This window comes from Uloborus diversus, chromosome 10, assembly GCF_026930045.1.
Source record: "Uloborus diversus isolate 005 chromosome 10, Udiv.v.3.1, whole genome shotgun sequence".
Lineage (NCBI taxonomy): Eukaryota > Metazoa > Arthropoda > Arachnida > Araneae > Uloboridae > Uloborus > Uloborus diversus.
In genome coordinates this window covers 6,060,542-6,074,690 of record NC_072740.1, presented here as the reverse complement: position 1 = coordinate 6,074,690, position 14,149 = coordinate 6,060,542, and the positions used below count along the sequence as shown (strand labels likewise).

The 14,149-nt window shown below is 34.1% G+C and overlaps 1 protein-coding gene across 1 annotated transcript in view; it reads right to left on the bottom strand.

Moving 5' to 3' along the window:
• LOC129231633 (suppressor of lurcher protein 1-like) overlaps nucleotides 1-7,715 on the bottom strand; it is a 270,342-nt gene extending 262,627 nt beyond the window's left edge. The window contains exon 1 of the mRNA XM_054865996.1: nucleotides 7,625-7,715. Coding sequence (XP_054721971.1) covers nucleotides 7,625-7,715 — 91 coding nt within the window. The remainder of the gene's footprint in view (nucleotides 1-7,624) is intronic.
• Nucleotides 7,716-14,149: the final 6,434 nt, after the last annotated feature.

Here is a 14,149-nt window from a genome sequence, read left to right as displayed (position 1 = left end):
CTAAACAAATTGCGCTCATTCAAAAACTTAAGTTTGTCTATAATCTATCAAAAGTAAATTTTGGTTACTGAATAAACTGACAGTCATATGCCAACCAAAAAAAAGGGGGGGGGGGAGGAAAAAATTGACATTTTATGCAATCACTAATGTTTTTTATCCATAGATAGAGGGTAGTGGATTCAATGCTTGAAATGCCAAAAATAAGAACAGGTCGGTACTGCATAATTATGTGTTTCGAAAACCCTGGGGGGGGGGGGGGCTTTGCTAATGACGCCCAAATATCCTAAATGACGACCTAGATGAGTTCATATTGCTCGCTTAAAGTTCAACTTTTGAATACACTTTTTGAACTACATTTTTTTTCCCATTGAAATCATGTGATTTTTGGTTTTAACCCACCCATTGTCCGGTTTTGCCCCATCTAAGAGCAAAACTATCATTTTGAGAAAATTGATAAAAAATTAATTAAAATAAAACACAGAACACAACATCTAGCATTCAGCTCTTGGAATTGATTTGAATTTTTAGATATTGAATTATTTTTTTTTTCGCAATCACGAATAGCGATAGGACACTACTAGCAGGGTTTCTTGTTTTGATAAATGGATCCTATCGCAATCATAAATATGAAGGACAAAATTTGAATTCAAAATTCAAATTAATGACAGGGGCAGGATGCTTAATGCTGGGTTCTAGATGTTGCATGCTGGACGCTGTTATTTTTTGTAAAGACGAGAGGGTCGCGAAAAAATAAAGTTGAGTCTGCAGGACATGTTCGCGGACATAGAGCCAGACCGTCACCACCACCGCCGCCCAGAAGGAGCACTCACGCGCAAGTCTTAGGGCCTCAAAAAAGTTAAGACATCCACTAGGGTCAAATGAAAATAGTAAGCAATCGTGATTGCTAAATAAAATAACTACACTTCCAATCTTAGAAAGCTAATACTTATCAGAGAAATACCTCTAATTGTCTTTCAATTTCACTCCTAAGCTTAAAGTTGCTGTTTTTCTCCACTTTCCCCCCACTCCTTGAACGAACGAATATAAATACATAACAAACGATGAAGGCTACATTTGTAAAAAATTCTGATTAAAGTCGTTAAGAGACACTGCGTGAAGTACTATTGTTCCTGTGCTAAATAGGATTTTCTGATAATATACGCACATAACATGAAAACTAAACCCACGAAAATACTTTTCATCTAACCAGGAGGAACTTCAAACATGTTGGACAAAGCATTAGATGTTGGGAAAACCAATGAGCTTTGTTGTTTGAGCAACAAATCGTGACCACTAAGCACTACTATCGCACTTACTTAGCACTTAAAATTATAATCAACTTTACCGAAATTCAAAAATAACGTGCAGTTAATTTTAACTCAAAACAAATGTAATCAATTTTAATTTACTGAACAGTGTAATGAAATAAGCACAAAATGAATTCGTCGCTTGAAATTGCGAACCGTGAGATAAAAGAGCACACAACACTTTTAATAAGGCAAAAGTCATTATCAAAAATCCGAATTCCATCAAAAGTTGCGTGACTTCGAAACTCGTCCGCAATATTAAAAGAAGTGCGGATTTTCTTAACCGAAATCACATCTGTGAGAAATGATTTTGATGATGAGAGCAGAATAAACAGCCTGGTACTGTTTGCAAAGTTGAATGAACGGTAGCATTAGAATATGCAAATGATTCCGATGCAATCGTTCTCTCGAGATGACTTCGAGAAGTGTCAGGAAATGTGTTCCATTAAGAAGACCCCTTCTTTGTACGTTACCTCAAGCAGTGTGGTTACGAAGAACACAAACTAAATAGCGGCTGGCTTTTACTGAATGAAAATATATTTCTGATGCTAGAACCATTATTTTGATTTTCGGTAAGATGTTTTCAGAAAACAGTTTCACAATTTTATCTTTCTAAGAAAAAATAAAGAATTATCAAAGATATTTTATTATACAGTTCCTTTCACTAATAACATTCTGACTAGTCTCTTTTAAACTTGAGCGACAGAATGGACATCATTTAAACATAACCCTAGTAATATTCAAACATTTTATGTTTGATTGGTATGTATTTTTACATCCTGTTTCAGAATTGGAAAGTGGAATGAGTTTTGGGACATAGAATTCCTCAACTTGTGCAAAATCGGAAATTCAGGACATTACACAGAGTGATAAGCATTACGGCATCATAAGGTTTAGATATACACAAATATTTTTAAACAACACTGCTATGGTAGTAAATAATTGAACTGTTGTCGTAACGGAAGGACAGAGAATTTAAATGGGTATACTAATTTGTTATTTGTCATTTTTTTCATACAAATTACATATTAAAAATATTTAGTCTTTTCAAAAATGTTAACCTTTCCTGAAAATGAACATCGACATTTTTTTCACTGGCACCATCTCTTGGTAAGTAGATAATACATTTGTTGAAAAGAAAAAAGACGTATCTGTGGGCAGAAATATTAAAACCTACGTGCTTTGAAACTGCAAGAAGCCGAAAACCTTTAACATCTTCGTCAAGGAGTTCGTAAAATAATAAACATCATAGCTTTCCGAAAAGCATAATGTATAACATAAAAAAGACTAACAGCAGTAAAACAGTGAATTGCTTGTCCACTTTGTTCTGGATTTGATAATACAAATATCCCCTGTTGCTTTGTTTTAACAACTTTTTAACATGATTATCAACCCTGTATGCGTACGTATAAATAATTCTTTCGGTGAAGCGTTCAACCTTTATTATAAGAGTTTTGCTCTCAGTATCGCGGAAATGAAATTGAATAAACAAATTCATATTTTAGTTGCATTGAAGTATTTACTAATCTTACTTGGAATGTAAAGATGAGCCTTCTAGAAAACGGAGATTGAAGAATTACGGGAAGTTTTCTTGCAAGTATAGTGTGGCTCTGATAAGTTGACCCATGACCTTGATAATATTTATTTCATTTTGGGGCAATAGAGAAAGATAATTGGCACTGTTTGTGCGTGTGTGTGTGTGTGTGAGTTGAGTTCGGTTACTTTTGCAGTAGTTTACGAACGTATTCCAACTTTCATCCTCGCCAAAAAAAAAAAACATCTCTCCTTTTCACTGAGCTCCCCCCCCCCCCCCCAAAAAGAAATCAATAAAAAATAAATAAAAAAAAAAATTGTCAGTGTCATGGCTCAACGTATCAGAGCCACTTTCATTAAATAACTGCCGCTGCTAGTGATTTTTCAGAAAATGCTAACACAACCATAATAATAAAAATTTCACTGCGTACGCTGTTAATGCTTTATCGCTGCTAATAGTTAAACAAAAAGATTAATATTAATTTTTAAGAATTTATTCGAACGAAAGAGAATAAAATGCGGGGGGGGGGGGAATGCCATCAATGTTTTGAGCATTTTATTTAAAATAAGCAACTGTATTATTTATAGGACTGTAAAAAAAAAAGGTATTGCACTGAAGAATGTCATCTCATTTTGTGAAAAATTGCTCTCGGCGTGCTGTTATCATGCTACAAGGTGGAAGTCTGGAAGCTGCTGGTTTTAGGAAGAAATATCTTTTTATTTAAGGTCGATTTAAAGCTCTTCACCTATCCAGAGTGGATCATTCATCTTCAAATATCTTAAGCATTGTCATCATCTGGTGCATCATGTATCAGAGGTCAACTTAAAAGTAAATTTTACCATTAAAAGAGCGACGCGATTTAATGGTACTTTTAGGCACAAATGCTTGATCACTTATCTTAGGCAATGTTTATTTTTTTCCTAAAGACCTTTATTAGATAATTTTTCCTAATTTGAAAAAGAAAAAGGTTCTTTTTTTTTCCTCAAAGCAAAAGTCCTTTAAATTTATTCAGCCTTTTCATAGTTTTAAAGCTCGGCATTTAAAACTCGGTATTAGAGGCGCTTTGAACACTTTCCTAGCAAACGTTGACATTTTTTTTTTTTTGGAATGTTTTAATAAGTTATAAAATAGTTTGACAACTTTCTCCAAATTTGTTTTTCCTGGGGTGGGGGGAGGAGGGGGGGAAAAAGAAAAAAAACCAACATACATATGCGCAAAAGGATGGATTGCTTGTTAGAGTCATGGCAAAGTTGTTGCGTATTAAAAAAAATACTAAAAGTCCTTCTTGTCTTTGAGGGGCAGTTATACTTAAAACTAAGTACTTGACCGAATTACATTTATGTCACACACGGGGCGCGCACACAAACAAGGGTGTTCCCGTTTAAAACATGCAAAAAAAACCTCTATTTTCGCAACCGTTATTCCTAGATGCATCCTGCCAATTCCAAAAATTCTCAAAATCACATGTGGAGTCACGATATTGAAAAAGTGAAGCAAAAACTAAAATGAGTCAAAAAGTACCAAATTTAACTTTTTATATGGACCTTAGGTCCCCTAACTTATGTTTAGGGAAACAATCTCCATTGAAAAATAATTCCTACACAAAACGTTTGTCATTAGTACGATCAACTTTCACCGAGCTATGAAATGCAGCGTTTTGCCAATTACACCACTTTACACTCCCCATCAGTAACACCTGGGGGGGGGGGATGTAAACGGCTAACAAGGGTTTGAAATTATATGTGAGCACAGAATCTGTTTTTTTTTTTAAATTGTACGAATTTTTGTAATGCGTTTTTGCGCATCAAGGCATAACATTTGCATTTATTTCTAACTTTGAACTGAAATTTATTGATGAACTAATAATAAGTTCTGCACCCAGTTCACGAAAACGTAATTAGCCAGAGGAGAACTTTAAAGTTTTGTGACGTTTCGTATTACCGGATTGTCATTTATGGACTTATAAAAATAAATTTGTTTATAAAAATTATAAATCGTGCATTATACTTCTAAATAGAGTAAGAAAATTTGAATAAGAAGTTATTTAGATCTCAATTTTGGAAAAAGATTATCATCGGCACTGGTTAAGTATGAGTAATCCTTGCTAAGAAACAATGAGAGTTCTTGAAAGCTGTCGGTCAAGATTGCAGATGAACCACTTGTTGATAGGTTGATGATAAGTCAGCAGAGAACAGTTGAGACCAGGTTTTAACTATTGTGGATGCAGCGTGAGCAATTCTGTTAATTTTCTTTGTTCTGGACTGCAAATTTTCGATTGAAATTACCTCCATTGAAATTACTGGTGAAGCATAGCTATGTTACTTGAGAAGTTCAAATGAAGTTTCTCCATTCGACGTTCTTCTATATCCAACACTAAAACTCGAACTACTAATCTTGGGTACGAAGCATCAAGGTAAAGTCTCATCACGGGATTACCCTACAAAGTTCAGTTGGCCAAATTGCTAAATAAAAGTGCTATTAGAATCCGTCCTTGAATTGTAACGGGGTAGAGACTGACCACGGAAAGGGCATGGGAGGACAAAACAGAAAAAATACCCACAAAACCGCCTTCCACCCGGGGGGGGGGGCAGTCAGGGTCGCCGAGAGCCAAGGCTGGCCTTTACAACTGCCTGGCCCCTAGTTCTCAACTAGGCTGACATGGTATCTTGTCGGCCCTGGGGACAGCGACGATGATATAAACGGTGAGCTTACCCAACCCGTGAAAAAAAGTTCTCGGAGACACTTGCAAAAAAGCTTTCGTGGAACGTGTTATAGACCTCAGAGCGAGACTAACATGAGTCCAAAAATTGCGATTTTCCGTTTTTTAGTCCGTTGTATGCAGAAGATTATTCCACATAGAGCCATATAAAGGTAATCCTAAAAGAAATTCCTTGAAATAATTTACCAGTGCTAAAAGAGCGCTTGTCTAATCGTTTGTGTGCACTAAGCGACCGTTTTTCCGCTCTAAAGTAAAATAGCGATTATGTGACTTACATCAATCTGGCTCTGTGGTACAGAAATAAGGACACATATTAGTGCGCGGCCGATCTAGCTACGCGTAATATTTCTATCAATAACTTTAATTTTAATTCAATACATTCTATCTCCTTTTTATACTATTTTATCATGTTTTAAAATAGTTTAAACATTTTAAACTATCTTTCAATCGGTTGAGAGCGACCATATTTTTCACCTGAAATACATTTTTATAAGCTTTTTTTAAACCTTCGTTTTTGAGTGGAAATAATTTTTATTAATATTATCGCTTTTCCTCTTATTTTATAAACTTGTCATGGTTGTTAACAAATATCGTGAAAATTAAAGTTACGTGAAGTGGAAAGGAAATTAGAGGTGCGCAAGTGCATACATTTTCCCCTCTCTATATAGAGCCCGATAAATCCGAAGCAGCGAACTTTATCTACTGTCCTTGTTTTTTTCGTCTACCAAATTCAAAGTGTAATTTCAAAAGTGACAATATTTACCCCTGTAAAAATTTATAATTTTTCAATCACTACATTTTTTAAAATTTTTCTTCAGAACAGCATATTATCAACTTCAGCCCTTCGGCGTAAAGTGAAGTATCAATTAAATAGCTTAATATTTGTGAATTTTGTTTTTAGATAGAAAATTCAGCAATTTATTTAGTCACCAATAAATCTGAGCAAATTAATTTGGTGTCTAAATACTCAACAAACATTTTTTTTACATAAAAGCAAAATGATTCCTCTTGATGTATACAGATGCAGTATATCAATATCATTTAAAACATTCAAAACTAAAAAAGAAACATTTCAATTAAGTTAAGTATTGAACTTTTCTTCACATAGATATGTACTAAGATTTGAAAAGAAATATACTTTTTAAATATTTCATATAAAGGACTGTCATGTTTTCTGCTTAAGGTATCAACCTCAGTTTTTAGTTTTTTTTTTATTCTGATTTTTGTGCTGCAAATCAATTTGCTCAATTCAAAATGACACATATATGTCCAATGTCATACCAAAGTTTCCTCGAAAAGTGATAATTTCTGAGGAATAATTTGCTATGCGGCGTAGCTTCTGAAAATTTTCCCTGGAAATCCAAATTTTACAATATTTTATCTGGACAACATTGCGTTAATTCCCTCTACAAATCATGCTGCTCATTTATTGAGCAATCACGATTGCTTATTGTTCTCACTTGACTTTTTGATGTCCTATCATTTTATTTTCGTACCGCCACCCTCCGCACCATCACCGTCGACCGGGTCCTCACCATGCTGCTCCTATAGCGAAAGCCGTCTCCAGTTTGGGCCCATATCCTACACACACACGCATACATACACAACTACACACACACACAAACACATACAACTACAAACACATACACACAACTAACCAAACATTCATGCCTGCACACAGATACAAACACATATGCCTACACACACATACACATACCCCCCCCCCCCACACACACACATTCATATACACAACTACCCACACACTTATGCCAGCACACAGACACAAACACACATGCCTACACACACATATCCCATACACACAAACACACATACCCCCCCCACACACACAAAAACACACACGCCTACATACACACACTCGTGATTGCGAAAAACATAATTTGAATTCAAAATGTCAAAATTCAAATTAATTTTTCTTTTTTTAAAAATTTTGCCTCTCATGCAGACGAAAAAAAGAGCAATGTCACTTTTTAATTGCACTTAAATTGCAGTCAAAACAAAACCATTGCTCAGACTCGTGTTGTTTGGAAGGAAGTTAAAGTTTACCTCTGTCGGAGGCTCTGTCCCTGCGGATCGCTTGAGCGAGCGCGGCACACATCAGGCAAGCCAGCAGACACCACAGCTCCTTTAAAAGCATCTTTCCGGTTCTCACTCAAGTCTCCAAGTGAGGCTTACCGAGTGGCCGGATAGCACGACGTCTGGCTATCCGGCCACCTCGCTCCCTTCCTCCGCCCTCCCGCTGGCGCATGCGCACGCTATCGACCCGCTCCATAATAAATGCCCTAGGTAAGGGAATGCAAGATATTCGGACTTGATTAAGCATATTGGAATTAAGAAATGAAGAATCAAGAGATGAGATCTGCATCTGCCGTTAGGAATCGAACAATGCGTTCCGGGAACAAAATGAGACCTGAGCGAACTTCGCTCTCGAATTAAACTTCTTTGGTAAACAGCAGTTCGAAAGAAAGAGTGACACACGTGCACTAGGATTAGGTACCGAAGGATTTCCCCATACAGTGGACTCGGAACTTAATTTAATTTAAAATTCACTTAAATGTGTCGTTTAAGAGTTAGTGGACTTAAAATGGGTTTGCTCCAAGTTTAAAGAGAACGAGTCGAATTCCGGATGACAGAATACTGTTTGGAGTTTTTATAAAAGACATGTTGCTTGATGCAGTGAATTAATAATTGATTTCCGGGTTATATCTTAGCTTAAGAGTTTCTCTAAAGTATAGCAAAGTAGTATTCGTGTTAAATATGCAACTTAAAATGTTTAGCTTCTTTATTTCTGTTCTTACATTAAAATTCAGTCTGTCAACAGTGAAAAAATTGCGTTGCTTATGGGTCATTCTCCAGAATATGTAAATTTTGAACGAAAATATTTTTCAATTTCAAAACTTATTGTTTCCTTTTTTTTCATTCTCGCATGAAAGTGTTACCTACTAGAAGTAACCATAAACAATCACCCAGCTAAGTTCCAATCATTTTACTCATAAATAAAAAAACCTAAAAAAAAAAACATGTTCACGAAAATAAAAATAATAATAATAATAAAAAAAAAAGTAAAAAAAAAAAAAAAAAACCGAGCTGATGTGTGTGTGCATCACATGACTTTCTTTTACACCCATTTAATACTAATGGTCATTGCTAATAGTACCCTGTAATGAGCAATGAAACACTTTAAATATTTGCACCCATAGTAAATAAAATATATTATATGATGATTAAAAGAAATATGATTAATTATTAAGGAAGTTACAAAGCAATGCGTAGTAAAGCAAATAATAATAATAATAATAATATTAATTTAAAATTTACGCTCTACTTTGTAAGTTATTTTTTAAAAGTTCAATTGGGATTTAAATTGATGTTTTGGAGTTCTGCCCTATTCGAACTTGCGCCCTACTTATCAGAATAACGCGCTATCCATGCGCGTCACTGAGTCTTCGTTTCCAGATAATGTTTGATAAAGGCGAGTCTGGCATTAATTCACTAATTTAATGAAAAAACAGAAAATTAAAGGTTTAAATTTATATTAAAATATTTTTTTCATCAAATGTGTCGCTAACTTGGCGACAAAACTTGGCGACCAAAATCTTGGCGATATATCGCTAAGTATTCGCCGAATTTAAATATCACTTGAGTCTGCATTGATATTGTACCCCAAAACGGTATAAAAGATCCCTTTTGAAACATCCGAATGCAACCAAAAGAGGAGGTGCACAACTAGACCCCACTAGAAGTCTACGTACCAAATTTCAACATTCTACGGCATACTGCTTTTGAGTTATGCGAGATACATACGCACATACAAACATGCGTACATACAGACGTCACGAGAAAACTTGTTTTTATTAACTCGGGAATAGCCAAAATAGATATTTCGGGTGTCTTAGGTTTTTATGCACGTGTGGTCGGGTCGAAAAAAAACAAAAACAAAAACAACTCAACTTTCAGTCGGGGTTGAGCAAAATGTAGCTTAAGACCGGTTTTTTGAGTGGAGTTTTTTTTCGCAAATACAATACTTTCTTTTTTGTGAAAGGAAGTAAAAGAAGTAAACACAGAAACTTCTTCAAAAGCTGCAAAATTCAAAAATCTCCTTTAAGGAAATTTCTTCATTGGTGTAGCACCAGCAATTTTCATTTTCTCGAATAATATACGGGGATAGCATAAAAGAATGTCCCGGTTTTAACAATTTGTATTTCATAAACTGTTACACTTAGCATTATAAATGGTACAAAAAAAAAAGAATAATAAACTGTCCAAGTTTTTTTTCACTCACAATTGTGCGCCTTTGGAAACGTTTTATACTGATTAATTTTTCCAATATTGGCAATTTTAATGTGATACAATGGTTTACTCCAAGTATCGCCAATAATGTCCAAACTGAAAGCAGTTTAAAAAAAAACTTCCAAATTTGTTGCCAAGTTGGCGATAAAACTTGGCGACCGAAAGCTTGGCGATATATCGCCAAGTGTTTACCAAGTTATAATACCAATTGAGTTTGCACTGCAATTAACAATGATTTCCCCTCCAAAAATGTATAAAAGACCCCCTTTGGAATGGGCGGTGCACATCTAGACCCCACTAGGAGTCTACGTCCCAAATTACAACTTTCTATGACATACCGTTCTTTTGTTATGCGGCATACATACGTACATACGGACGTCACGAGAAAACTCGTTGTAATTAACTCGGGGATCGGCAAATTGGATATTTCGAGTGTCTATACGTTCTTATTCACTTATCAAGGTGGGATCGAGTAGAAAAAAAAATCAACATGCATTTGGGGGTGAGCAAAATCGAAATTAAAGCCGATTTTTGAGTGAAGTTTTTTTCGCGAATACAATACTTCCTTTTTTGTACAAAGGAAGTGAAAAGAAAAATATTTTAATATTTGAAAATAGAGGCTAATTTAATATCAAAGTAGTAATTTTGTTAATTGTGCAAACAATGAGCTATTTTAATGATTAGTGTGAATCAAATATTAATGTCTCCTAATTAAAGTACGGCATAAATTTTAGTTATCCTTTTAGGTCACGTTTGTGCTAAAAAAATCGTATAGTATTAATATATTTCCAAATTATCATATTCGAGAATTCATTGGTAATTTATAATTTTATTAGACTGTCTAAAATAGATATATTTCTCCCCAAACATTTATTCTCACCTCAGGAATAATAACATTGATAAGGTCTGTCACGAAGGTGAGGAATTTTCCTTTAATATAGACCTAATGAATACATTTTTCAGGGATTTCTTTTTCGTTTTCGTTGTTTCAATCTGCACACGTTAAACATATGGAAACATTTTCACTTCTTTTTTACATTAATTTACACCTCTGAAATTTAAGTTCACAGAGTTGAGAATGCACAATAACCACACTTGGTTTTTTTAAACAAAATTTATCTTCTTGCTTTTCGACAAAAATCTCACAACTTCTTTAAGGCTGAAAATAAAAAAGGGGCTCCATTATTTCATGGGAAATTCAATGTTATGCCATTAGTGCCATCTGTTCATAAGAAATGGCATTTTGTGATTGAATAATGGCGGTGACAATTTATTGTGTGACATAATTTTTTATCCTACTAAAACGAAGTTAAAAAATCTGTTCAAAAATTAAATATACTTAAATAATTAGCATTTGAGACGCTTGTGAAAGAAATAGAAAAATAAATAAATATAAACTTTTAACTAAACAAGTTATTAAACAACATAAACATTCGCTTTAGATGTGTGACATGCCACAGAGGTGTGAACTCACATGTTGTGAACCAAAAATATTTTTAAATACAAATTTTTATTAAAACATTGTTGGCAGATTTAAATAGATATATTTTTGATGAAATTAAAAAACATAGTTAAATGAATTGTTCCTTAAAGTTTGTACTGTAAAAGCCGTGTGACAAAAAAGTTACTTTTTGAAGAATGACTCTTATATTATTCGTACAGAACATAGTCCATGTGTTTCCCTAAAATATCCTCAATAGTTTAAAGCTTATTATTCAAACTGAAATTTAATATTTTTATATTGCACCAAGAGCAAGCATTTCGTCCGTTTCGAATCGTATTCTAATTTGTTTGAAGTTTATTATGTTTGACGAATTTTAAACATTTTATATTACACCAAGAGCAAGTATTTCGCTGATTTTAAATAGTACTTTGTACAAAGATCATTCGATCGACGTTCTACATCACTTCCAAAAAAGGACTCAAAATCCGTCTGAATAATTAAGTCTAGGCACTTAATCCATGAACTTCAAGTTGAAATACAGTTCTACAAGTCACCTATAAACTATAATTGAAAATGCCATACACATATGGTTTTTATTTAAGACGTGTCTAGATTGCGGAACTAAATTTTGGAGTAACGGAAGCTGCTGGAAAACTACTTGATTTTAAACTTTTGGATATCTATTCAGTTTTCGTGAAATAATCAATTTTAATGAGTATTTTAACTACACTGAAATTATTGTTTGCTTATTTTTATGCAAAAGTTTTATTTGTTTTTGAAGAAAATAAGCTGATATTGAAGAAAATTCTTAAAAATATGTTTTATTTTTTTTTTGGAAATGTTACAAACATTTCATAAATAAAAATAATATGATAGATACTTCTTGCTTAAATCAAGAGTACAAAGAATAAACAATTTTTTAATATATTTCAGATTATAACCAGCATTGCTTTTTACTTAATTTTCTTACAGAAAAGATTCATTGGGCTTATAGGTAAAAACATTTGCACCTTATTAGGAACGGTCAATGTAAGTTTTAAAGATTTAAACTTTTAACAGTTTTTAGCTGCTTTCCATTCAGGAAATGAGAATGAATATTATTTGTTAAAATATTTTTTGATTTCATCAAAACTGAGAGTTATCAGCTTTTATAAATTATCTATTGCACATTTTAAGGACTGAGGCACTTCCTCCATCGCGCTCATACAGTCCTGTTCAAGCAAGTTATGCCCGTTTTTGAATTTCTAGGAATATTCATAACTCCTCCGCTTTCAGTACAAAGGATGTAGTTTCTTCCTTTGTCCGCCTACGCATTGATTGTGTCCTTTTCTGATTAAATGTTTTTTTTTTTTTTTGTGACACATAGTCAAAATTTCCAATAAAAGAATTATTATTGCAACATCTGTAAATGCCACATTTACGTATTTGACGTAATATATTATACAGGGTCTGTTCAATAAGTATCGGGACTGGTTCCAAAAATCAAAATTTATTGCAAGTATCATTACAATTACTTAATGATCTTCCAAATACATTCCTCTTGCATTGATACACTTAGTTTGGCGCGTCCGTCACTCGTCAAAAGCCTGATGGAAGTCGGATTCCGGAATACCGTTGAGAACTTTTGTCATCACAAATTGAACCGCCTCGATGGAGTCGAACCTTTGAGCTCCCTTTTTATTCGAAGTAACAAGAATAAATCTGGCGAAGGCAGGTCAGGGTTGTTGGGGACAGGCCTGGACTGTGAAAAATTTCTTGCGAAATTTCCACCCGCGACAGTTTTTGTTCCTCACTCCAGACTTTCGGCACCAGCTTCGCGCTCACTTTCCTCATCGCAAGATCCTTTGTTACAATGGTGTGGACGGTTCCAACTAAAAGGCCGGTCTCCTCACTATAATAAGGGAGATGGTTAATCGCCTGTCAGAATCCAAAACTGTTTTCTTGAGCAGTGATGTTCCCATCAATTTTTCTGAGGTATACTCCTTGTAATCCATTACGCATAATACGTGTATGCGATCATATACATAATATGTCATAATATGAAAATTTTTGAAGCTTGAGGGTATACGCTATATAACGGGTCCTTATAGCATGTGTGTACTGTTTAGAAGTCGGACTTCACTCCAAATTACAGTTCAGTGCATGGCACCCTATCTGGCACAAGACAACAACAACAACTACCCGGATTATCCAGATTTTTAATCATTCGGATTGCCTATTTTATTTCATGTGTTTAGTAGATATTACAAATACCGGTGTTATTTTTCTATTATTAATTTTCCCTGCTACTGAGCTTTTTTTGCGCAGAAAATTTCGTTACTTTTCGTGCATTGCAATCAAAACAACTTCCTTTGCGGGTTCAAATTTCACTCCTGTCATAACTAAAAATTCGTTCAAATTAAAATTTCATATAAAACACAAATTAAGGAAGTATAACTGACCGACTTAGTGCAGATCTCATATTTTTCAAGTCAACAATTTCAGAATATTAGAAAAGAAAATATCAATGTCATTTTACTCATTTAAAACATTTTTTATTAATCACAAAGTAACTATAAACGAATAATGTAATTCGTAAAAAATATGGCATACTTTAAAGTGACAGTTCCATTTAAGGCGTTTAGAATCAAAACCAGGTCTGACTTTACATTTTTTTTTCTTTCTCAAAATTTGGTATTTTTTGTATATACTATCACGTCCTAAAGCGATTCGAAACAAGTACCACTAAATCAGTTCGAAAACTACTGCCAGAAACCCGTTTTTTTTCTTCAAAAACAGCTCAATCTATGCTTTTACCATTTTGACGCTGTAAAAACGAGAGACGATATCAACAATAT